At 37.4% G+C, this 26,465-nt stretch overlaps 1 protein-coding gene across 2 annotated transcripts; it reads right to left on the bottom strand.

Annotated features, from left to right (window-relative positions):
- Positions 1-372: 372 nt before the first annotated feature.
- On the bottom strand, positions 373-26,356 carry mxd1 (MAX dimerization protein 1). 2 transcript variants are annotated; one of them, XM_077241601.1, is made up of 6 exons: positions 25,132-26,356; positions 24,243-24,342; positions 15,703-15,732; positions 10,041-10,155; positions 8,812-8,971; positions 373-3,863 (listed from the first exon to the last, which is right to left on the bottom strand). In XM_077241601.1, the coding sequence occupies exons 1-6, from the start codon at positions 25,196-25,198 to the stop codon at positions 3,670-3,672; spliced, it is 666 nt and encodes a 221-aa protein (XP_077097716.1). In that variant the 5' UTR covers positions 25,199-26,356; the 3' UTR covers positions 373-3,669. The 2 variants fall into 2 exon arrangements, with proteins under 2 accessions (XP_077097716.1, XP_077097717.1); XM_077241602.1 differs by having other exon boundaries at positions 373-3,860; positions 25,132-26,325.
- Between the last annotated feature and the right edge of the window lie 109 nt (positions 26,357-26,465).

Here is a 26,465-nt window from a genome sequence, read left to right as displayed (position 1 = left end):
ACACGACCAATGAAATCTTTAGAATCCGTTGCGGGTTTGTATAACTGGTTTGGAGCATGTTTGTCTGGAGCTGATGTGCTGCTGGAGACTAACAACCAATTCTTGCTTGTATATATGTGCACCATTCTTTATTTTGCTTCGCTTCAGCTATGATAAATAGACATCCGCTCTTGCATTGCGTGTTCGTGCATTTGGGGGCGGAGCAATGAAGGGAGGGGTGTGTTTAATTCAATTAATTGACATTCATTGAAATGAATAGGAATGCTAAAGGATAATTTTCTCAAAGTATTACAGACCTCCAAGACCATTATTGCCACCGAATCAATCAAAACCACAAAAGATACATTTTTAAGATAGTGTACAGAAACAAGCTTTCTACATTTTCAGTTTTAATTTTATTTGAAGTTCATTCCTTTTAACCACATATTAAGCAGTCAACATCAAAGTAGCCCAATTCTTAAAAAGTAACAGCATAGAAATGGCCATTTTTGATTGGATGTAAAACAGACATAAAACCTCTTTCGTTTAGCTTACAAGAGGCAGTATATGTTCAAGGATGTGTGTGTGCACACATGTTTGTGTCTATGTATATTTGGAAAGGTGCGAAACACCTGAGACGCAGTCACGATATGTGGGAATGACTGGCGATGGGTTCATTCCAGCAATCAGTTTCTGATAACATCTATTGTTTTCATACATTTGTATGTCTTAAGGCTTTAGCCGTTTCGTACTCTACGTACGGTACATAACCAATATATACAAATCAAAAGTAGTACATCTACCCCCCACGGTGACATCATTGACTGTGACAAGCGCAGCACCGGGACAAAGCAAGGGTTTGTGTTAAAGCGGGAATTCACACCTGTGTGAGTGTACAGCACCATATAGTCTTTCATGTAACATTCATAAGTGCAACACATTAGCTATGTCCCGCCACTGGTGTTCACAGAAGACGGCGTATGAGAGGAGTACGACTCAGAAAGTCGGGGAAAAAAGATTGAACTACACAGAAAGCAGAGCCTACTTTGTTGGGAGTGGGTCGTGAGAAACTTCAAGACACCAAATTTTAACAAGACACAATCTTGAGAAGTTCACTTTTTGTTTGCACTTTTTTAAACACTTGTAACAAATAAAAACAAGCATATCAATACAAAAGGCATAAGCCCAAAACCCCTTGCCCTCTCAAGGAGAAAAAAAAATCTAAATCAAACCCTTTCTCTCTGTCTGTGGACAGTGACGTCACAAACTAGCAAACATGTATATATACAGTAAACACCACCTTCCCCCCTTCCAAAATACACGGTGCTCTAATGCTCTCATGGCTACAACTCACACAAGTTTTATACTTTTTATTTTTATTCCTTTTTTTGGGGGGATTTCATTTAAGATTTTTAATGATACGATTTGTTTAAATTCTGTTTTTGGTGCATCTGTCTAAAAAATGATATATTTTTAAAATTCAAGATCTCACTTTGTGATGCAACAGTAGACTTCAGTACATTCAAAACATACAGATCCTTCACTAGGCTCCCTACAGAACCCACTTTACTCACTAGTGTTATAAGAAAACGCTTCTCCCAAGTCCGATCAGGCACAATAATAACAGGCTAATGATTACCCACTTTCCACAATTGCAATGCCACCAACAAACTAACAAATACGTCCCAATCATATATATATATTTTTTTAATGTAGTTTATATAACTTTTTATGTTTTTTTTTTTTAAATCAAAACATTTTCATTTTTGTGCAGGAAAAAAAAGGTTTTTTTTTGGCTCTGGGAGGACAGAGTTAGAATTTAGGATGTGTAAAATAGGTATATATTTATACGTATCTATATATAGTGCAAATCAACTACACATTGAAACTAACGATAAGGAGAACCGAAGCAACTAAGGCAATCACTACTTAAATATATTCTCTCATATATATATTTATAGTCTTATGTTTTAACATATCATGTAGATCAAATATAAATACTTTATCCATATACGTACATATAGGGTAGATATCTCTCTTTTTATCTGAACTATATACACATGACTACTTTTAGCTGAAATGGTAATAGCTGGGTAGCAGGAGTGAAACTGCAATGCAGTGCTGCAGTCATCGAACACACACACACACACACACACACACACACACACACACACACACACACACACACACACACACAAGCCTGATGGTGCAGGAGCAGAAAGGGTCCATCGCTCATACAGTAGGTAATCTGAAGCCTCAGACCTTTGTATAAGTGTCTGCAGTCCATGCAATAACGCGAAGCTCTGCTCAACCATGGAATGTGCTTCTAGAGTTGCCCTTGCACTTCTTGGGCTAAACAGTCGAGAGAAAAGAAAACGGACAAACATGAAGAAGATGCATCACACACAAAAAAAACACGCCACTGTCCTTAGAGAGAGAGGAAGAGATACCTGAGATCCAGACGTCAACCCCCTTCCCACCCCAGTTTCATAAACCCAACCCACAAACCCTTCGAAGAATCTCATGCTGCAAACGCTTCAGTCGTTTCGCCCCTTGGTTGTAGTAATAAAATTCAAGATGGCAGGTCAGGGGGGACTTTTAAAGTATAGCATATGCTTAAAAAACCACAACGAATAGAGATTCTCTCATTTGGGATGTCAGGAATCCATCGGTAAGTCCAGTTGAGGGGTGTATTGCTACCGCCCTGATGATTTCGCACAGCATGAGTATTATGAGTGCTTGCTGGGTAAAAACAAAAAGAGGAAACAACAACAACACGTCAGTGATCTCTGCCCGTGCAGTGACGGGAGTGTCGGGTTATTAGACAGTGCAGGTAGATATTTTTTGTTTAAGACTAGCTAACACACTACGCCTGATTCATCACTAAAGTAGCTGCAGTCCCTTCGGAGAGACGTTTTAGAAAACAAAACGACATGACAGCACATCTCTTGACACGAAGCGATCTTTGCCTGTACGGTAGAAGTAACCCTTTTTGCTCTGATCTCGCAGCTTTCCCAAATCCGGTCCTTGGCTATTACGTGGGACGAGGCAAAGCTGGTTTCAGACGAGTGTAAAAAGGCCACTCCTTCGGACATTGTCATCTAAGTGCAAAATACCATGCTCTGCTTGGTTAGCTAACTGGTCAGATGACCCAGCCCTGTGTCTGGACGGTTCAGTTTTTTGATTGAAAGAACGTAAGACAACCTGGGTGCGTTGTCCCAGAGTGCGACAGTGACTAGGCAGTGGGTGTGGTATGGTACACATTCTTCATCTGGCTATGAGGTCTTTAAGGGTCTTTTGAGGGTCTTTCGGGAATGGCAATGTCCCAAATCCTGTGCCTCTCTCTAGGATGGTGGGGTGGGAGCAAAGGCAAATGGGTGGGAAGATCTGATTGGTGCGGCTTGGTGAAGAAGGGTCGGCCTTTTCTCCCAGTTAGTGCTGCATACATGAGGTCTGTTTGTTGGGCGGCAAATCCAAATTCCAATACTTTCTCTGTGTTTCCTCCTCTTGACTCGCACACGCACACCTAGACTGGATTTGTCAGAGCAAGGGAAAGACCTTTTCGTTGTTTCGGTCACAAAGGAGACAACACCGTTCAAGCATTAGAGGAGGACCTGGCTGAAGGTGATTGGAGGTTCAGGTTGAAGTGGTTGGAGATGAGTGGCTGAGGAACCGGGGTGATCTGTGCTCTTATAGACTGCAGCCCAGCTCTGGGCTCTTCTCCTGAGGGTTCGCGAGGCGACGGAGACTGGCACTGGAATAGCCTTCATCACTGCAGCTGCTGCGCAAGCTCCCCCGCTCGTCCGAGTCGCTTACGCTGCTGGTGCTCCACTCCAGGTCTCCCAGCAGATAGTCTGTTCCTTCCACGTCAACGTCCACCTCTTCTGCAAAGCAAACACAGGAAAACAATTCTTAGGATTCTTTGGGAGATATTCCTTCTTTATCCTTCCTATGTCTGTAGTGCATCACAGAGTGAAACCAAAAAATTGTGGTTAGATATTGTAATCAACAGCCCTAATAAAACTGCATTTAAAGATTTATTTGATCAAAATAATAATCAAGTCATTTGTTTCGATTGCAATTTTTTTTGAAAGTATCAGTGGTCTGGAGTGGACTAGGGGGACTGCAGGCATGGAGAGTACATTTTTTGTTTGGTTTCATGTGAAGAATCATGAATGGGTAATTTGTAAGTGATCTTCATTATGTAAAACTTCAAAATAAATGTAGAATTCAAAATAATTGCAAAAGTGTCTCCCAAATGGCAGCAACAACAACAACAAAATCGATAACAATCAATAATGAAAATCTACACAATTTAACAATAAGTCGGGTCTATGCACCATGCACCGGGATGTGCTATAAGTGACTTTACTATACAATAGTGGGGAAAAGGGCATTTCCAAAGGTGTTGAAATCCAAACAAAAGATCATTTTATTTGACATTTTTTTATTATCATTATATATTATAATACAATTTATATTATTTATATTTATAGAGTGAAATCGAAAAATTATGAAATTCTAAAAAAAACTACGACAAATTATGAGATTAATTGTGATTAGATATTTTAATCGAAAGCCCTAATAAAACTGATGTAACTAGCATGTAATATATACAGTATACTGAATGAACAGTGAATGCACAGATGGTGAATTCCACTACACAATATTGGGAAAAAATGCATTTTTGTGAAAATAAAAATCACTTACAAAGGTGTTTCAATCCAAGCACAAGATCATTTCATATTAAAGTTTTATATATTATATTATAAATATAGAATTTTTTTTATCAACATTTATTATATTATACACACTTAATAGAAGCAATTACCTGTTGTTTTCTTTATTATTATTAATAATTTAGTAATTTATTTGTTTTTTCAGTAAAATATAGAAATTAAAATGTGTCTTTTTATTCAAATGATCAATAGCTTAATGGATTATCACAATTGTTGTTATGCAGCTTTAGGCTAAATGTAAAGGTAAGACATTTTCCTCAGACAATAACAGAAACCACAAAGATTTGATGGATGATGTTAACACAGATGTCTGATAGTGTCTACACTTCAAGCAAGTGGTTTGACAAGACAAACAAGATTGATCACGCTATAATCAATGAAGCAGTCAATAGTGCACACTAACATAAAGGGAGCGCTCTAGTTTTCTATTCACATGCAAAAATGCATGCATAAATTATAATTACGTAAAAACTGCATGTTCTGAGCTGTAATTTCGTTCAAGACTTGTTTTCAATCGATCGTTATTAAGGTTATAGCATTTTCATGTGCATTTTGAAGTGTGCTACGTTTAGTCAATCTGGCCCATTATCTCCATGGCAACACTCCAATTTAGGTGTTAAAGCATTCATCGTGGTGCTGCGTGCCACAGTCGATCTATGCGCCATCTGTTTGTAGGACAGCCCACAGCATATACAAAATAAACTCCCCAAGATTATTATTTTTCTGAATTCTGTGAAAAACCATGTGAGCTTTCTATGTGATCATCGAACTTCAATCTTGTGTGTGACTGTGTATGGGAGTGTAAAATCTGTAGATGACAACAGGTTCTAGGTAGAAGCATTACCACTAAAAAACCTTTTAAATAGAAAGAGCTTCTGGGTATTTTTTTAAAAGCGTTCTTAGAAGCCTCGAATGGATCTTACCTATTTGACCCTGTTGTGTTCAAGGTAAATAATGCATGTATAACAATGTGACATGCATAAAGGCAAGAATGATTAAATGATTAAAGGAATACAATTTCTACTTCTCAGCTTCTTTTTAATGTGTATTAAATGATCAGAACAAGTTTCGACATGTTGCAAAAGCAAACAGTTCCCTTGTTTGTTCTATAGCTTTACATTCACCATCCATCCACATTTGTTTGACTTTCTGTGTAGTCTGTAGGCAATTTTCTCATCTGTTTGCTTTGTTATTAAACCTAATATTTCACATTTAACTTAGATTTGCATTTAAATACAAACTGAATGCACTGTGCTGCGTCCTACTGATTGCTCTGTATCATCTAATTTATTTATTTTTTCTTCTCTTTTATTATTTCCTTTTAAAACATTTTACTTTAGATTAGGTCACAGAAAATCGGAAATTGTCATTAAGTGCTTTACGCCAACGTTTATTGGACATTTATTGCATTAGTAATGAGAGTTTCTTAAAATATTTATGTAAAGTACTTCGAATTACCATTGACTATGAAATAAACTCACCTTGCCTTATATTTCAGAATATGGCAGGTGAAACATGTGACATACTGTAATGGTTTACAATTGCAACTTTTTTCATCATGCACAGGTAACATAAGGTGCGCCCACATCTGTCATAAAAAATGCAGATATAGCAACCAGATCATTTAGTATTTTGCCATTTTGAGATTATTGGCTCTGGCCACTGAAAATCCCATACTGGTTGACCACTACAAAGAATGAAATTATGAGGAAAAAATATTAAAATGCCTTAAATTACAGTCTTATTTCTGGGTTTTAAAGGCTTAGTTCAATCAAAAATGGAAAAAATAAATAAATCTGTTCATCATATAAAGCGATCGTGTCTCTTCAGAAAATTTGTACTAAACCGGTCAATTCATGGATTAGTTTTAAAATCTCTTTATGAACATTTTGAAGCGTCAAAGAGGTAGTTGAGTAGCTGTCAATGGAGGGACAGAAAGCTCTCAGATGTTTGATGACTCTAAGACTATGTTCACAGTCAGCCCAATTCTGATGATTTGTGTATCCAATTGGATTCTGATCTAAATTATCCACATTGTGCATTGCAACTGTTCAGATCCAATTTGTGTGTCCCGTGATGCTCTTTCGTTTTACAGAATATCTGTGTTGGTTTATGTTTTCTATGGCAATTACGTTAAGTTCAGGGGTTAAAGTGGGCCGGAACGGTCCGGAACTGCTTTCCGGCACCTCAGATAAATAATTAGATTAGATAATAATTAGATTAGAGAATAATTAGATAATTAGAATTAGAATAAATAGATTCATTAATCTCAACGAATCTCGCTGGTCCCGAGATGGACCGACTGGCCGACCAACCTCCCTTCCTCCCCGCTGAACGCGAGTGATTATAAATGCGTGAAATGCACTCATGGTGGTTGAGCGCGGTAAAGTTAGTTTAATGTTCGATATTTCGCTGGACATTGTTTTCCCTTGCCACTGTTCTATAGGGTCGGCAGTCTTACAAAGATATCAATAGCAGGATTAGTTTTAACATTATGTAACCATTATCGACATTAAATATTCGTTCAAAATCACCGTGCATTAATGCTGCTTATTTATACCTGAGAATGCTTTGACGCGTTTCCACAACGCATGTCTAAGGGAACGTCTGCCAATTCCACTAACTGCGTTAAACGTAGCCTATAATTTGTATTATTTAAAATCACTTTTCAAATTCCAAAGCTTGTAGAACGTTCCTATTGGCAATGCTGATCTGGTAGCCTTGAGTAAATTAACTTATCTAAGAAAATTATTCATAAAACTCATCAGTTGAGCCTATGTTTACTTTCTTCACTGACACAGACGAAAATGAAAAGACTATCAGTCAAAGTTCAGTTTTAGGAGGGAAAGAAATAGGATAGGATAAGGAGACTGAGAGAAAAAGAGAGACGAAGAGGAAGAGAGAGCAGCTATTGACAAATAATCTAATGACAGGTTTTAAAGCTATTTCTTAATAAATGTTTTGGCCTTCAATAGTCCTAAATTGCACATATGTATGTCAGAGAAATCCAAATTTTCTCTGCCCGAACCCCCCTTTACTACCTCACATTTCAATGCCCGTGTCTGTGAGGGGGTGGTAATGTGGCCGTTGCTGTTCTTGTAGCCAGAGCTAGTGGATGTTGCAGTGGAGTTAAAAGTCGAAGGTGAAGTAGTCTAATGTCAAATTTCCATAATTGTGATTGATTTATTTCTGTTATAGTTGTCTTCAGCCATTTCGATATCTTAAATTTTAGTCAATTTTGGACTTCCTTTTTTTTATGTTTAAATTTACATTGTGAAAAAGAAGGTTGTGTTCCATACAGCAATTTTATCATCATCATAGAGTAGATTAACCAAAATAAAACCATTAAAATATTAAGTAAATAAGTATTGTTATACTTGATGCCACAGTGACTCTCTTGTCCCAAAAAGTATTGCTATACCACGATACCCAATTTGTTGTCCCATGGTGAGTAATTTTCCCTGTTGCACTTACACAAAATTTGTGGGTTCCCCCACCTGCCAAATCCCACTTTAACCACTGGTTAAGTTGGTATGGATGTGTTTGACTGGTTTGAAATGTTGCCTAACAATATGACGATGTGAAGCTGCAGCGCTGGACTGCTGCATCTAATGAAGAAATGTAGGAGGCTGGCATGCACAGCTTTACTTTGCGCTACCGTCTCTGTCACACAGTAAAAGAAGTGAAAACACCTCATCACTGGACCACGAGATTTCTCCATTATATTATAATTTTCTGTGCGACCTGCACATCAACAATAATGCAACACAACCCTGCAACAGAACCCTGTTCTGCAACGACATCTGACACATTGACAATTTATATGCGTGAGAAAGTGAAATGCAGGCTAGCTATGTGAAACCCGATCAGAGCGGTCAGACTGATACAGAGTTCAAGAAATTAGATTAGAGTTGGATTTCAAACCACATATGAATGTAGCTTGAAATTGGATTTCATGTGATTTTTTTGCCGTTCACACTCGCTAAATATAATCGGATTGCAATCGGATATGAAAAAAATTGGATTTGGACTGACAGTGTGAACAAGGCTTAAGACTTAAAGACTCTTGTTGACCATAACTGTGAGTATATACCTTGGTCGGAGTCGGATTTGTCGGAAGAGATGGTGGAGCCCATGCTGTCCATGCGTGTGCGCTCCACACCCAGCTGCTCCAGGCGTCTGCGCAGGTGCCTTTGTTCTCTTTGCAGCTGGTCTATAGCGTGCTGGGCCTTCCGCTCGCCATCTTCTAACCTCTGCAAAGACAGATGTGCTCAAGTCTTATTGTAAAACAGATAATACTGCCATTATAAAATAGCTGATTTACATACACGTGTGACTGCGCATCAGTTCAATTCTGTATTTACACTACCATTCAAACGTTTGAGCTCAGTAAGATAATAATTTTGTTCAGAAGTTGAAGCAATTAAAGTGATCAAAAGTGACATTAAAGACATTTATATTACAAAAGATTGCATAATAGACTTTCTTCAAAAAACAATTAAAAACCTTAGCGACTCAAAAGTTTTGAATGGCTCTGCATCAGACTTCTAAGAAACATAAAGTAATGAACTAACCTACTTTGTGTGTAAGAATTTTTGGTAACACTTTACAGTAAGGGTAACATTAGTAAACGCATTAACATTAACAATGAGCATTGCAAAGTTTCTGCATTGACAACCGTATTTAAATGCACAATTGTATCTAATTGACAGCGATAACCATAGCAATGGATGGGACAAAATGATACTGTATGTCAAATACCGCACATCTGCCACTTTTTCTATGTAATGTGTTATTATGTGGGTCATTTTATTACTAACTTTTCAAATCAGTCACTTAGTGATTTTTTTTCATATAAATGTACAGATTTTTAAATATAAATGAGTTCTAAGCACTTTGTTTGATGATCTGTCATAGTGAGTATTTATTATTTCATGAATAAATAGGTTAAGTTAATATTACAAACTGTTTCTTTGCATTTATTTTGGATTTATTGCCAGTACTGTGCTCACAGTTCACATGGGTAGGGAAGGCTACTTCGCACTGTGTGTGTGGTTGACTGTGTTCCTCCGCCACCACCAAAGACCCTTTTTGACCCAGGAAAACCCTGTTAAGCTTTGGGGGTTTAAGCTCACAGGACGCTTTAAGCACTTCAGGGTCGTGCCTAACAACAACACCACTTAACTGTGGTAAAATCTCAGTAACGGCCTCTTTTGACTTGCTGCTTTAATATCAGATCATTGCATTTTGGTCTTCTGAGAATTGTCTTTTGCTTTCATTCCACCAAACAATATGAACTGCCAAGGGGATGTTGGCACATACCTTGATGTGTTCCTTAGCCCTCATAAGTAGGCTGAGGGTTGTGTGCCTGTTTGAGTCTGGTCCTAAGGGCACAAGGGATTTCAAGCGTTCCAAACACAGTCTTAAATGTGCCCTCCTGGGTGGTTGACGTGAGGAAAAGAGAGAAAGAGAGTTAGTCATAAAAGCAGTGCAACTACAATAATTTCAATAAGCAGTAGCAACATGAATCATAAAAATAGGAAGAATTCGACTGCGATCTGCAAAGTTAACACCTTTCAGTTTGTTTATCACATAATGGAAAATGTAAAATTCTTACATTTTCAACTTTCTTTAGTGTGTAATGTTGCTGTTTAAGTATCAAAAAGGTCTGCAAAGCACAAGGTTCACTACAAAGGGAGTTATTCTCTGTATCAGAAAGCACTATTTCTGAACTCCCTGAAACGTCTCGATTTGCATTGCAGTCATGAGTTTTCTTCCAGGAATGTTCACGTCACAATATTCTTAATTTAAATAATTCCTGCCCAGGGCATGTGGACAAAGAAAAGGGTGGTGGGGTGGTGGTTGCGAGGCCTGGTTGAGTTGCGCTTATAGCGTGTTCAAACTCGCGGTGAGGAACGTGACATTTCTGCAACGCTTGACCAATCAAAACACACTTGTTCAGCCGACCAATCAGAGCAAATTGTGCTATTCTGAAGGAGGGGCTTCATAGAGCGTTACTGACAGACTAGGAAGAGATGTGCTGCAACGCTGTAAAATATGTGAAAATGTATGTGTTTTTTGAACATAGAAGCACGAAAACCTATTCAAGAAGAAAAAACCCCAGTTAAGACTGAAAAAGGTCATAATAGGTCCTCTTTAATAATGTGAAATGCCTAAGATGCCAGTAAATAAGCCAATTAATATATAACATCAATACATTATTATTCTGTCATTCACATTTAATGGTACGAATCTAACAAATAAACCTGTTATTTAAATAAGAATCATTAAGTTCATTCCTCCCAACGTTTCTCTAACTTCCTCTTTTGTGCGTGCCAAAGGGATTCACAGTTGCTGGGGTGTGGTGATGATAGGTGCCGGCGGCCACATGACCTGTTATGCAACCTGCCAGAAACTGCAGACTGCTTTGCTTTCCTGCTGTATTTGTATGGAGGCGTGGGTCACAACCCAACTATTTTACTGCTGCTGCTCAGCGGCTGCATATGAACGTCTGCATGTTAGCAATGCGTGTTCTGCCAACAGATAAGTGTGTACGTGTTGGCTGTGGGCAGCTCTTTCTAAGCTACTGTAGTTAAGCATGTAATCATTTAAATATAGAAAATGAGGATGTAAAATGAAAGGTGTCATTTTGCCATATGCAAATGTTGAAAAGATCACGCAAATTGTGTGGTCACAAACAAATTACTGTGAAAAAAAAACTAAAATACAACAAGATTCATAACCTACAAAAAAATTATAATTCCAGCCATACAGAAATAAACAATAACATACATGATAATATGTGAAAGTGAAAAAAGCGTGATATCGCAACTGTTGCTGCAAAAAACGATATTTATTCATATTTATAATATTTCCTAAAATAATGTACTATTAATTATAATGAATAATAACTAAATAACTTACTTTTTATAATTTACAAAAATAAAATAAATGTCAAAACTAAATAAAAAAAATTATTTGAATAAAAAAAAAAAATCTGTTAAAAACATTATGAAATTGTGGCCAATTGTGTTTCTCTTAAATGCTTCTGCTGCAGTTCAAGGCCAGTTTAATGCAAATTTATTAAAACGAATGTGCTAACTCAGGGTAAATAAGAGCAATATCATAATGCCAAAAGACAGGCTGTGTGTACACCTGCCTCTCCAGCAACACATAAACATGCGCTGGAGAACACACCCAGACAAAGGGTAATGTTTGCACCACTGCTCATCGCTTTCATACAGTGCGAGGTTAATTTGTCCGAAGGTCGGGAATACTATTACGTAACTTCAGAATTTGCCACCAAAGTGGTGACATAACCTATGTGGCCTGGTGTTTGTTAAGCTAATACAGACTTCGTGTGCCCTCCGCCATTTACACACAATGGGTGTTGCTGTCACAGGGTCACTCACAATGCGTGTAGATTTGTTTCTCTTTCTCAACCGTTTTCTCTCTTCGTATACTACTGTTTCAAATTTTAGGGTCATTAAGATATATAGATATATTTTTTATATATAAGATATAGATATATATATTTTTTAAGAAATCAATACTTTTATTTAGCAAGGAAGCATTAAACTTTGAACTTTCTGTTAATCAAAGAATCCTGGAAAATTTCACAAAAATATTAAGTGTTTTCTAAAACTGTTTTCAACATTGGTAACAATTATAAATGTTTCTTGAGCACTAAATCAGTCTACTTCTGAAGGGTCATGTGACACTGATGCTGGAAATTCAGCTATATTGATGTTTTGCTGCTTTTTTGATCAAATAAATTCTGCATTGGTGAGCATACACATTTTTTTAGAATCTTAGTGACCCCACTCTTTTAAACGTTATTGTATATGGAACCGGATATTCCTAGTCCACAGTCACAGCATACTGTCTCCCTATACAAAAAAGACCACCCCAGTTCTGTGGGACACCATATATCTGTTCTACCATGATCCTTTAAACAGGTCAGCCTCTAACTATTCGAGCCATATGACTTTTAGCATAAATCACCATCCTCTCCCGGCCTTTGACTTCTGACCTCTCAGTAATAGCATTAACCCCACTAGAGAACGGTACATGCCAATGCATGTGTGGTGGCCTGGAGCTCAGGTTACAGACTCTCTCTCAAGACAAATATGCAATGTCCATCTTGAGAACAAACACACTGCCTCGCAGGCAAATTTAACCTGTGCTTATGTTTGAGATGGTGTGTGTCTTCTATTGTGGCTCCTGTTGACATTGGCTCCAAAGAACAATGTTAACAGCAGTTGTTTGAATATTCTCTTAGGCAACCCTGCACTGTTAAACAATAAAAAACAGTCTTTCGCTCTGCCTGTAGGGTGAGTGTGTATGACATTTAGCCCATAACTGGTGCAGGGTGAAAATGCATGCCATGTGTGATATTGAGGTCACTGGGACAACTGTAACAATTTAACATGATACAGGTGTGTGACATTTTATAAGACAGGGGGCATTTCAGGTGAGATTTTAACTTTCACAACAGCTTTTTTTTAAATTAAAATGCCACTATGCTAAACTATGAGCCAGATGCAAATAAAACTTCACTTTTGCTCAATTTTTCACAGACATTTAGAGATTGGTAGACAATAAGAAACATAAAAAAAATTTGATTTTCAATTAAGAAGGATTAAAGTTCATAGTCAGGGAAATCATATATTGTATATCACTAACCCATGAAATGGATCTGGTACAATAGTGGTCCAAAAATTGGGGTCAGTAAGATTTTTTTATGCGTTCTTTTATGCTCACCAATATTTTGATCAATAATACAGTAAAAACAGTTGTACTGTGAAACTTTTGTATTTGAATATATTCAAAAATGTATTTTTTTCCTGAGATTAAAAAGCTGAATTTTCAGGAGCCATTACATGATCCTTCAGAAATACTTTTATTATGCTTGAGGAAACCATGATACGTTTTTTCCCCAGGATTTTTTGATGAAGACCAAAAGAACAGCATTTATTTGAAACAAAAATCTTTTGTAACATTATGTCTTTACTGTCACAATGTATTAATTTTGAACAGTAATGTATATCTGCTAACCAATCACAGTACTGACTTGGGTGTCGAACTGACTATGTTACAACATAAGCTGTCCAGAAATATTCATACACTGTAAAAAATTATAGTGATTTTAATGGTAAAAAACTGTAAAAATGCTAGGGTGAAAGATTCCGTACTATATACGGTAAATAACTGAAATAGATCTTACCATACATTTATTTACATTACGGTAAAATACCATTAAATTGAATGTTTCACTTCCCATTTGATGTATTTTAATTGAAATAACTGTTTCTTCTTAGGGTTTTATGTTACATCTAATGTTGTTGAATAGATGTTTATTTCATTTTTTAAATGTCATTTTACCATGATGGTGTTTAGTGTTCGTGTGAATAACACTTTGCACCTTCTCTATATTATTATTTAGCTTCTCAGCTTGTAGGAAAGCTGCTTGTGATGAGGTTTGATTCATCATTTGACTTTCTCATCTCCACCTGTTTTTGGTGGTTGTTAGTGTATTACAAAGGTACAAAACAGATATTAGAACGTCAATAGGTTTATCAATTAATATTATATTAGTCAATGAACAAGTTTTTTACTGTAAATGTAAGATACATCTGTAAAACTTAAAATGTTGCAACTGTATTTTTTATGGTTAATTTTTGGAAACCACAGGTTCTTATTTTTTTTATTTTTACAGTTTACATTGTGGTCTTCATTTATAAGTTTTACTTCTAGTTACTCTTGTAGACAACATATCTAAACATCCAAGTAATTTAATTCGGCTTATTTACAGCATCACAAACTGGATTTGATGTAATGACAAATTAATTCATAGTAATAAATTCACACATACATGAAATAAAGAAAAAAAAGAAAAGAAAATCATAATAGCTTACGGCCGAACCACCCTGATCTCGTCCGATCTTGCAGGGTTGGGCCTGGTTAGTACTTAGATGGGAGAAAATCATTATAAAATAAAATAAAAGTAAGAGAGAAGTAGGAATGAAATCCAGAAAGCCAGAACGTGTATTTTCCGCACAAGTGCCAGGGCTTAATGTCGAAAAATAACATGCACTAACTGCTCGGCTGAAGTCCTACCCTTGTTATATATTTTTTTAATCCGAGAGGTTCATGGACACATGAATTATCACAACACAGCTGTGCTGCTTTCACATCAGACATGCTGACCATTTATATAAATCTGCATCACAAATGCACTCCCACTTGAATTGCTTTATGAATATCAGCCCATACTCCATTTTGAGCCAGTGTGAAACAAAAGCAGAGACGTGGGGAGCCTCGTTTTCCTTCTATGGATTTCTAAACAGTAGATGAAAGCCGCTCTTCAGAAATGAATAGCGGATCAGTTGTCTGCAGCACTGTGACCTCAGAGCTTTGGTCTGATCTGATGTATGCAGAAAGAGACACACTTTCCTAGGCATGAATAGGAGGGGAGTGTGACTTAAGCTGTGTGCATTGTTAGGAGTGTAAAGTCAAAGTCCAGACACCCTGGTTTTGCTCATTGCTAAGCCTGACGGCATGTATTATTCAAGGCGTTTGGCAAGCTGAGCTCAGAGCTCGGTGCGCATGTGTTACCCAAACCACATCACGCTGGAGATGTTAAGCCTGGTTCATTAGCGAGATCTTTCGCGTTCAAAAATTTAGATCACCCATTTATTGAGGGTTTATCTCTAGGGTCAAAGCTGAATGGATATATCAGCTGATTGACTGACCTTAATGAAAATCTCTGAGCAATATATGGGTGCTAGTGGACACACGTGAAAAGAAACGGCTCCAAAAAGACTGAAATGAGCCATTCGGTCACATTTCCTGGTCATTTAGCTTTCAATTACAGAGGTTTAATCTTAATCTAATCAGTAAGGATGTAATGAGGTATAATCCTGCAAGTTTACAGATAAGAACTAACAACTGTGACAATAACATGAAGGTTATATGGACATACCTGTTCTTCTCCATCTCATTGTGTGTAGACCTGCAGAGACAGAAAGAGGGAGATGTTAGGAATCACTGTGCTTGGTCTTTTTTATTAACATTTACACTTGTGCATTTGGCAGACGTTTTTAACTAAAGCGACTTGCATTGCATTGCATTGCATTTTATCAGTTCATGGCGCATTCACTGGGAATCAAACTTATGAGCTAAATTGACTTTTTTGAATACTTGAAACCCCTAACACTAGTATTAAACTTTAGAAAGAAACTTGCCCCACATTGTTTGTGCTACGGACATGAATGATACCTCAAATCATGCAGTTTGTAAAGGTTTCTAAATGATCAGACTCACAATTTTTGCTTGGTGGACTATAAAATGAGTGAAAGAATCCAACAGACTGGAATGATATAGAGACTTGAGGGAAGGATCATTCAATGTGAACCACCTAGCAACTACACAAAACACCCCAGCAACCATGAAGTAATGCCCTGGCAACCACCCACAACACCCTAGAATCATATCAGCAGTTTTCTATAGAAAATTGTTATAATATGTTTATATTCAGACTTTACTTTAACAAGGCAGTGAGAGAGAGGATTTGAAACAGAAAATTAAAGAAAATTTGAAATTAGTTTTAAAATTTTTTTTAAATTAAAACATTTAATCAAATATTTAAGTATATAATAATATAAATATTATATACACTGTCAACTATCAAAGAAAAAAAAATTGCACATTCTTTTTTTTAAACAATTTACAAATTGTCAATGTCATTTAACAAAAGGACAATTTAGAAGCCAATTATTGCATGGGATTGTGTTGTCTCCATGATATGACATATTTTCATAAAATATATAAATGTTTTTTTTTAAATAAAAATAAAATAACTCCCCTCATATTTGGGGACTCTGAACTAATCGACAGGCTACGGCTCCAACATCACCTCCATGTTCTTAGGTTTGAAAGGCACACAGTGAGTGTTCTGTGCTCACTGCTGATTTGAATGTTCAGTACAAAGGTGAACTGGTGTCTGTGTGTGTGTGTGTGTGTGTGTGTGTGTGTGTGTGTGTGTGTGTGTACATGGTGTAAAGGCTATATAGGAACAAACTCCAAGATTTTAAGGGACCCTGGGCTTGTTTAGTGGATGCAGGAGTTGCCAAAATGCTAATAGCTGATCGCAAATGTACTCTGTCCTCTGTGTGTGTGTCTCTCTCTCCTGCTACGTTTGCAAAATACATAGAGGCTCTTGGCCCCACTTAGCAACAGTAACTAGAAACACAAGCCTGAGACACAAGACGGCAGTGGGGGGTAGAGTCCTCACACACCATGTGAATGAAGGCTCGCTTCACAGAGGCCATGTCTACATCAACAGAGAAGTGAAAGAGGCAAAGCAGAGAAGAGAAAGATGAGGAAAAAACAAGAGCTCAATAGACAAGTCCAATATCTTGCTTTTGCTGCCTTAAAAGTCATGACAAAATGGTCAAATTCAAGAGATTAGTGCAAATGATTTCCACCACAACACCATAGCTGCCATTGGGAGCTTGTTTTCCATTCAAAATGTGAATGTTGACTAAACATACATATACTATATTACATATAGTTGAAAACATGACACATTTCCCATTATTCTCAATGGCACCATAAGAATGACAATACACACCAATTAAGCTTTACTTCAAATAGATGCAGATCTCTTGCTTTTCAATTTACGGTTGTCTTGCTAAAAAGCTTCCTTCTTCGTTGGGAAGTGGAAAAGAGAAAAATACACTTTTGTTCAAAAGTTCGATATCGGTAAGATTTTTATTTTATTTTCTGAAAGTAGTCACTTATGCTCATCAAAGCTGCAATTATTTGAGCAAAAATGCTGTTAACATTTATATTGTGAAATATTGTTACAATATAAAATGACTTTTCTATTTGAATATATTTTAAAATTTTACTTATTTCTGTGATGAAAGCTGAATTGCCAGCAGCCATACTAATCTGGTGCTCAGGTGACACTTCTTATCATCATCAGGATTATTTGATGAATAGAAAAATCAAAAGAACAGCCTTTATTTGAAATAGTCTTGTTTCATTGTAACTTGTAAATTTCGTCAGTCACTTTTAATAAATTTTAATGTGCCCTTGGTGAATACATTTTTTTAATGTGCCCTTACTGAATAAAAATTGCAATTTCTTAAAAAATCAATATAAAAAAATCCTACCGACCCCAAAGTTTAAGAACAGTAGTGAAAAAAAAAAATAGATATATGTAAGAAATTCCTGCAAACCCCCCCCCCCCCCAAAAAAAACTTGCAATAGTGAGAATTGGATCCTAAACTAAAGTGTTACCTAACCTTCCCAGGAAATTTTAAGGCAGGATTTCTATACATCAGCAACTCAACACTTTTGCCAAATCAAATTAGTGGACTGGAACTGGTAGAAGGTGGACCTTGCAACCTCTCCAAGAGCTTACATTCACTGCAAACGCCAGAACCTGCAAAAAGTACTTGGACTCGAAAAGGGAGCTTAGAATGATCGTATCATCTCTCTCTCATTCATCCATCCTTCAAACTGACCTTATGACCCCTTCTACAGTAACCCTCACTCTAAAAATACCTCCAATGTAGGAACAGAAGACATCTCATGTCAAAGTCTCACAATAACTGTACCCCCTTATGCCTGCTACAGACTGTGCAATTTCAGCAATCCTATCAGATCATTACAAATTACATGTAGTACCCAAGTTTATTAGATCCATGTCGTACAGTGTATGTAGACTGTACGATGATGACATCTATTGAATCGTAGGCTATGATCCAAGTTAGTACAGAAGTATAAAATGTCATCAGAATGTGCTAGTGATAAACAAATAGAGCAAGATGAATCGCATGCTGTGTGCTGAATATGGATGCGGTCAGGGCTAGGGAAAAGAGGCCAACTTGTCATGCCAATTTTGCAAATGGAGCTTGAGGCAAGTAGTTTTAACGCCATGTCGCGTTGATCAATACGCCATTTCATGTTGCATTTTTATTGGCTAGTCATAGGTAGGTCGTGGCAGCAAACACACTGTGAGATGATCATGTTCAATTTCTGACACTGTGAGAATTATCGCAGACGATCTTTGGTTGCAAGACAGTGTAAACTGTCGTCTTTTAACCTCTCTCTCTGTACGACGTAGAACCACCGTTTAGGAGCCACGACCACAGAAATCACCACGATTGGACATCTTTCAACTGGGACAGCCCAATATTGTACAATGTGTGCCAGGAATTAAAGACAATTTCAAAACACTTATCACATTTATTGTTTATGACCTTTGTCTGGGTAGACACCATATTTAAATTGACAAAGCTGTGAAGGATATACGGAAAATAACACTGCATCTACCCTGACTACGGTACATAATTACACTTTCTGGACGTTATGAGACTGGTTGGTTGAATTTATAAACAAGCTTCCTAACTTTAGCGCACCCATGCAAAGAGATCAGCTGATCTGCTGGGCTGGCATCTCGCTTGGGAGGTGGATTTTGGGGGGTCGGTGAGGGGGATCGACAGATACTAGTGACAGCCCGTATCACTGTGTAACGCCAAGTTGACTCCCCTCGTTGCTACTGTACTTGCCAGACCACCTGTTCCAACACATGAAAGGCCAAGCAGTTTCTTACAACATATCTGGTCCGATTAGCTGCATATACATCCAGTTCACCATGTGATGGCCTAAAGGCATAACACTACATTTGCACTGCAAAGAGTGCCTAGTGAATACAAAAATGACTTGAAATATGGAACTAGTGCACACATTAATACAGGAACAAGAGGAGAACCCAGGGCTGCTGCTATGTGCATTAGCCCACATACCATCTGAATGTAAGCGAGAGGTAGGAGGAGCTCTGTCATATATATAATGGGGGTGTTCAAGCAGGTTTGGTTGCCTGGATCGTGGAGAAGAGAAGAGGGGAGGGGGAGGGGAGAGGAGGCACTAGCCCACCACTCTCACACGTACACAGATCAGGGACACACACTGCCACCCTTCCCCCACGATACATCAGGAAACGCAACCACGGAAAGCTGGAGGTGAAGGCAGGTTTGCAAGGGAGATCCACTATGTAGGAGATCCACCTGACCTACATAATAAAGGTTTTACACAACACACACTCAAACGTAAATGGCATTCCAGAGACGCTTTTCAGGAGCTCTGTCATCGAATGCACACAAAGCTCAAGCGACTGAATGGCTTTCCATCCTTCAAGCGGTGAATGGATGGGAGAGCCATCTAATGAGTCAGGCTTGCAGTTGGAGAGATGTGAGGAGTTTATTCAGCGCAGAAACACCGGCTGTGCTCTAGAGCAAAAGCGATTCATGCATGATGCATTAACACCAGTTCTGGTGTAGTGAATGTAGGTTACTTGCATATTCTGAGGCTGTGCAGATGATTTCTGATGCATTTGGTGCACTAAAACTTCTTGCTATACTAATTTTTTAATGTATGCTTAAGTTCACAGCAGCCAGATTACGATCATTTTGCACCCACTTGCTTTCCACCACCTGCTATTCTTAAAGTGCCCCTAATATTCCCTTTCATGCAGTTTAAAATATAGCTGTTTATGAATGTAAGTGTTCTGCAAAGTTGTTAAGTTGAAAGTGCACGATAAATAAAGTTATTGTCTCCAAAAAGAAAGAACCGCCAAAACGAGTCATCCGTAATTCAAATCCCACTGCGTTACGGTTCTACGTCTTTAGACAATACGTTTGCATTATGCCCGTCTATGTAGTACGTTGTCTGCCCGCGAACAACTTGACCAGCCCTCAAACGTCATTATACTGACGACTGCTTCTCAAATCTTGGAGTTCCAACGGAGGATTCGCTCTTGAAAGATCGGTCAGTACCCAGTTTATTTGGACCAGCTTACTCCTCAGAATCACAACCTGTAAGTATGAATAATTATTGATGTATATATTTTATACTGGGTGTTCAAAATACGTAGTTTTATTTTTTATATTGTGTAATTTTCCAGCTAACTGGCTAACTCATGTTATTACTGTCTTACTGAAATACTTCTGCTAAGCAGCTTTGGGCCACTATTACCTAAAACTGTGTCTATTAATGCAGATTGACTGTCGTTATTACCATTTTGAAGATTACTATTAAATATAAAGGATGGAGCAGGATTTGTTTGGCAAACTTTAATGTTACAAATTTAAGTAATGTAATGGACGCCCATTAGCTTCCACTGTAAACAGTGGACCAATCACAACAGACTGGGCCATCTGGCCAATCAGAACAGAGTAGGCTAACGGAAAGGAAGGATTTAGAGAGACGGAATCTTCAGCCGAGTTGTATCAGAATCGTTGAAAAATGTGATGTGCAATGTATGAGAAAATGAAAGTGTTTTTTTGACTCTTGATGCATGTAAACCTGTTGTAGGAGACCTCCAAAACAAAATTAAGAACCTTTAATATAGCATAATCGCGGCACTTTAAAAGAAAATGTAAAAATTTAACACGCATAGCTATATGCAAATAACATATTGCAACATGTAATTTCACTTTCAAATCTTGTCCTGTCTATAGCATTTAATGGAGAAGAACACATCTTGGTACCATATTCTGTTTAAACTGCTGTGCCAAACAAAGAGTGGAACAGGACTACAGCTTTGATACTAATAGAAACAAAAAGTGTTGTGGTGAATATTAGCAATAATCCTTTTTGTCATCCCTCTTAATGATGACAAGTACATCAAAATACAGGCCACAAAACCTGGCCATATTTTGTATACATGGTTAAAGTCAGCATGAAATGAAAGTTGCAATAGTCTTTTCTTCCCTGTTGTGACGTATATTCGAGTGAAACAGCATCTGGGATGAGAAAAAATGTTGGCCGGAACTTGATTTCATCCTTGGGAATTTATTGGACTAGATTTATTAACTAAAATGGAAGTCAGTTGGGATATTTAGTCCCACCCTCCGCAGAGACGCACGTCATGAAGAGAACAGTTGTTGTTTGGAGGGAAAGTTATCGTTTTTGATTAAAGATTACGAGGCCATGTGAATAAAAAAAAAAAAGAAGATATGCACCGATGAATTATTTATAATAAAACCTGCAGCATTCTTTAAATGAGACCTGTTACATTAAAAAGACAGCTCCTACGATTTCTTTATAAACTAAACCAACATTTATACAACGACTTCATCTCTACGCACCATAAGGCTGTAAATAAATAGCTACAAACCCAGTGCTACCCTTGTTAGGCCTTATAATATCCAGTTACAAACCACATAAACATCCAGACACAGATTAGAGTTGGGGACTGTTTTCAGCAGGGTCACACAATAACTAGATTTTTATCCAAGGCCATATTCCTAAAATGGTTCATCTCCATGATTCAGAAGCAGCAGTTTTATGACCCTCTGCTGAACTGCTTAAGAGGGACCTTGTGTCTGTGAATCAGTATGCAGAGTATGACAGCAACATGTGCTGTCAATCAGCTACAGTTTTAAGATCTCCCCTTAGTGTAAGAATAAAGTTGATCTATCCCTAGAGCCCTGCTGTCAGACCAATCAGATTCAGAGGAACACTGCATCCTAGCCAATAAGAACATATTTGATGTTTAATATACAGTTGTGTATATGAATCAATGACATTTCACTGTGGGCGGGGCTAATCAATGCAGCACCACTGAAAGAGAGTGCAACAGTGAGGTTCTGTAAGTAAAAATCCCGTTAATTTTCCATATAGTGGAAATGATTTTGAACAAAATATAAACCTTTAAAAGCAGACCTACTGTAACCAACAAGCTTGTTTAACAATGGTATGTGCTTTTGTTAAAGCCATCAACCTGCATTATTTACTTTCTTTTTTGAAATAATTTGTGTTTAACAGCAGAATTCCTGGTGAAAAACTACATTACCCATGATTCTGCAAAGAAAATCTCCACATATCAGTGAATCACACTAAAAACTTTAAAGAAAACTTTATTCACCAAAGAATTCAGATTTTTTAGCACTGTTTACACAAAAACATTAAGCAGCCAACTGTTTTCAACATTTATAAATGTGTCTTGAGCACCATATATAAATATATATATGTGAATATTTTACAATAAAAATATATAGTTTTTATATATTATTTAAATTTTCAACTTCTTTTAATCGATAAATTTACATTTCACCATCGTTTTTAATTCTATGGTTTCATTTGCAATGCTTCATGGGATTGTAGTTCATTCACTCATTAAAGCTGTTAAGTACACAGTCTTTTAGTTTTTGTCTGATTTTCAGATACATTTTTTGCTTCAAGTTCAATCCTTGCAATGGTATGATTCAGCTTGTAGTTGTTTGGTTTGGTTCATGGCTTATAACAAATTTTTTTTTTTAAATCCCTATGGAAAAAATACTACCAGAAACAAGGCCACCAAAAACGAATGCACTCGATAGAAACCAAACAAAAACTCCTGTCATGGTTGCAGCTGGTTACAACAAAAACCTGCATTGATATGAAAGATTTATCGCTTGCCACCTTATCAAGTTGCACCAGTTTAGAACATAGTGTAGCGGAACATGTTCTAGAACGTGGAGATTAAGATTCACGGCTCAGATCATAATGAGAATAGAGTTAAAGTAGGCATAAAGCTGAAATACTGATGATGCTCTCCTTACAAGTTTCTCCCATGAAATGGAAGTAGTGACAGGTCTTTTTTTCGGATTATCTGTTGATTGGACTTTGAGATGTGGGCGTTGCACTCAAATGTGGAGGAAGATGAAGGCAAGCCTGTCGGGTTTAAGTGGACTAAGAGGGTCACCAGAGAGAAGCTCCAGTTATGACATTTTGATTAAACAGTTCTGTTTGATCAGATTTAGAAAATGGGGTGAATTTCATTTCATGCTGACTTTAAAGCATTCATTGTGACCTTGTCTGCTATTGGTCTATCTTTTGATGACTTTTTAAATGTAATTTTAGTTTAACCTCATGCTGATGAGCAATTACTGCCAAATTCAATACCAACAAACATAAAAATAACAATCATGAGTTTAAAGAATGGTTCACTACTGATGTAAACATAAAAAACAGCATTGCCTGATAATAGGTGGTAGACAAGTAAAATCAGCTCTACTTTGAAAACAATTTAAGGCAACTGACTTCACCCACTGACAGGCGACGGACAGTTCCAGGCCCCCTAATCGGATGATGCTGATGAAATCTGAGGTGTTGAGTAGTGAGTGAGTAAATTGTGACTGTGTGACGTGGGTGGTGAGAGTCACAGGGAGAGAATCGAGCAGCATGTGAGTGTACGTCTCTCTCCATGTTGAACGTGGGACGGCGTGTTCTGACTGCATCTGCACGGAGATGAATCAGTGGGTGTGTTTGTGTCACACATACTCACACGGCGCAGATATGTCTAATTTAGAAATCGCTCACGAGTGATGTGTGTGAATCATGTTCATGAGGGATACGGAGGGAGAAAAACACAAGAACCAATCACACTGTACATACAGTGCACACTAATAGATCCGTCTTGATGCTAATGAAATCATATTTGTTTTCGTAAAAACTAGGTGGAAGTACCTGCTGCTGCAATTTTTCTTGCTTTTGATTTTTCGTTTCAAGCCATCCCTCTCTTTGTTGCTGGTGAAGGGTAACATGGAGGCATAGCCATGCTCTGCTTCTGCAAATTCAAACAGAGACATTTAGAAGCTCATTAGACCACAAAGCACATTAACTACCTGAAAATCAAAGCGATTGATTACAAATATTGACAATTTCTTTTTGTTCCTGTGAGAAAAGCGGTTATTATATAAAACACAATGGGACCATTTCTAGACAAATGTCTTGCTTTTGGGTCAATGATGTCATCTGAACTGGAGTAAACCCAGTAGCCAGCCGAACCACAACAGATAGGGGGAAGGGGGATGCACAGGAAACCCTCCACTGTAAACCAACAGCAGTGCTTGAAAAATGCATTTCACTTCCACATATACACACAAATATGTCATCAAGCACCATTAAAAATATATAAATATGTCATACGCTTGGGTTTTATCCCTAGAGAGTGGTAACAACACATTAGTGTCCCCTGTGAAAGACAAGTATATGGTGATGACTGACCAGCACACAGTCTCAGACAGCTGAAGTGGACACTTCTCGATGTTTTGATCTTCCCCAAATATCACAACAACGAAAAAAAAAAACGTCTGCATATCATGCATTCATTTCTAATAAATAGGTCGAAGCACCATTTTTCTCTGTTTAGCAAACAAGCACCTTAGTAACAGTGTCAGGATTAATTTGCATGCCAAAATATGATTATATGTGTGTGTGTGCGTGCATGCATGTATACATACATACATATACATACATACATATATGTATATATATATATATTATATATATATATATATATATATATATATATATATATATATATATGTATATATATCGTATTTCGTCACTTTACCTCTTTCTCTTCGATCAAGATATTCAGCTGCTTCGATCAACATCTGCAGTTTCTCAATAGCCGTCATTTTAAGCAATAAACAACGAAAATAAACCGACAATCCGGGTCAGAAATAAACGAGGGGAAAAAAAACAAGCAGCAGCCTTTCGTTCCTTCACGGTTTCTCTTCCTCCAGCGTTTAGGGTAAAAAAAAATCCAGTCAGACGAATTTACAAAATATTTTTGTACAAGGCAGCGAGGAAAATTTTTAGATATGGGGCTTGTTGATAAAATGTGCGAAAAAAAATTAAGAGAAAGAAAAATCTAACACAAATAAACACACTGGTTTCCAAATAGCTGGATGATAAAAAAACGAATAAAAATGTCCCTCAGCTGCCAAAAAATAACTAAATTAACTAGTCCTGTTCATATTAAACGATATATTGGACATTAAATGTTAAAATTGTGAGAACACGACACGAACAACAACAACAACCAAAAAAACCTTCCAGGTTTGCAAAATCTGGCAACTCTTCCTGAAAGCATGTAAGTGGTGACACTCAGGAAGGTCTAAAGACTTTTATAGATGAGCTGTCAAAAAGATAAGAGCTTTTGTTCAGCACTTGGTCAATTTTTAGGCTCTGAAACTGACAGCAAACACTGCTAACTAGAGACAATCGTTGAGTCTGGAAAAAATACTGGATTGACAGCTCGATCTGATGAGGGTACTGGTTGCCAGATTGTATAAATAGACTAAAAAAGAAAAAGTGTATTTGCGCAGCTGGTGATAATATTTTTTGTTAATAATCTTTGAGCTTTGGTGCTGGGTGGAAAAAAAACAGCGTTCGAACCCCAAATCCTTGTTGTTGTTGTAAAAAAAGAAGAAGTCAATTTTGATATGTCTGTCCAGCGAGGTGGTAGGTAATATTATGTTGTATAATAAAAAAGGAAAAAATCTCGATTGATCGTTGAAAAAGAAATGTGTTGAAAAGCTTTAAAATAAAGTACACAGCCTCGAAAAGTCCAAGCAATCGCTGGTTTCGATATTTCAAGCGTGACAGACGATCTGGCTACTTATTAAACAGCTCTAGTTGCACATGCTAAGCTGTGGTTGTGTGCAACTGAGGAAAATTAATCAAAAATAGGACAAAAACACACAGCTAGCGAAACCATAACGTCGTTCAGCCAAGCAGATGAGATGTTTGCTAGCTGCTGTCATGTACTGTGTATGCCTGTCAGGAGCTCTGGAGAACAAGCGATACTATTGGATGGACGATACAGGAAGCGACCATCTCATTGAATGCGTTGGCAGTCAATCTAACTGCTCGTGTCTAGAGAGGGCCAATGGCTGAGGT

Source organism: Siphateles boraxobius, unplaced genomic scaffold, assembly GCF_051911475.1.
Source record: "Siphateles boraxobius isolate OS27281-9 unplaced genomic scaffold, OSU_SipBor_1 24, whole genome shotgun sequence".
In the NCBI taxonomy this organism is placed as follows: domain Eukaryota; kingdom Metazoa; phylum Chordata; class Actinopteri; order Cypriniformes; family Leuciscidae; genus Siphateles; species Siphateles boraxobius.
This window is presented reverse-complemented; position numbering and strand designations above follow the sequence as displayed.

Excerpts from the sequence above, each read along its gene's own strand:
- mxd1 (XM_077241601.1), bottom strand. The coding sequence starts at position 25,198 with ATGACGGCTATTGAGAAACTGCAGATGTTGATCGAAGCAGCTGAATAT. Across the intron at positions 24,343-25,131 it reads TCTTGATCGAAGAGAAAGAG|AAGCAGAGCATGGCTATGCC; the intron begins GTAAAGTGACGA and ends TTGAATTTGCAG. Across the intron at positions 15,733-24,242 it reads AAGAAAAATTGCAGCAGCAG|GTCTACACACAATGAGATGG; the intron begins GTACTTCCACCT and ends CTGTCTCTGCAG.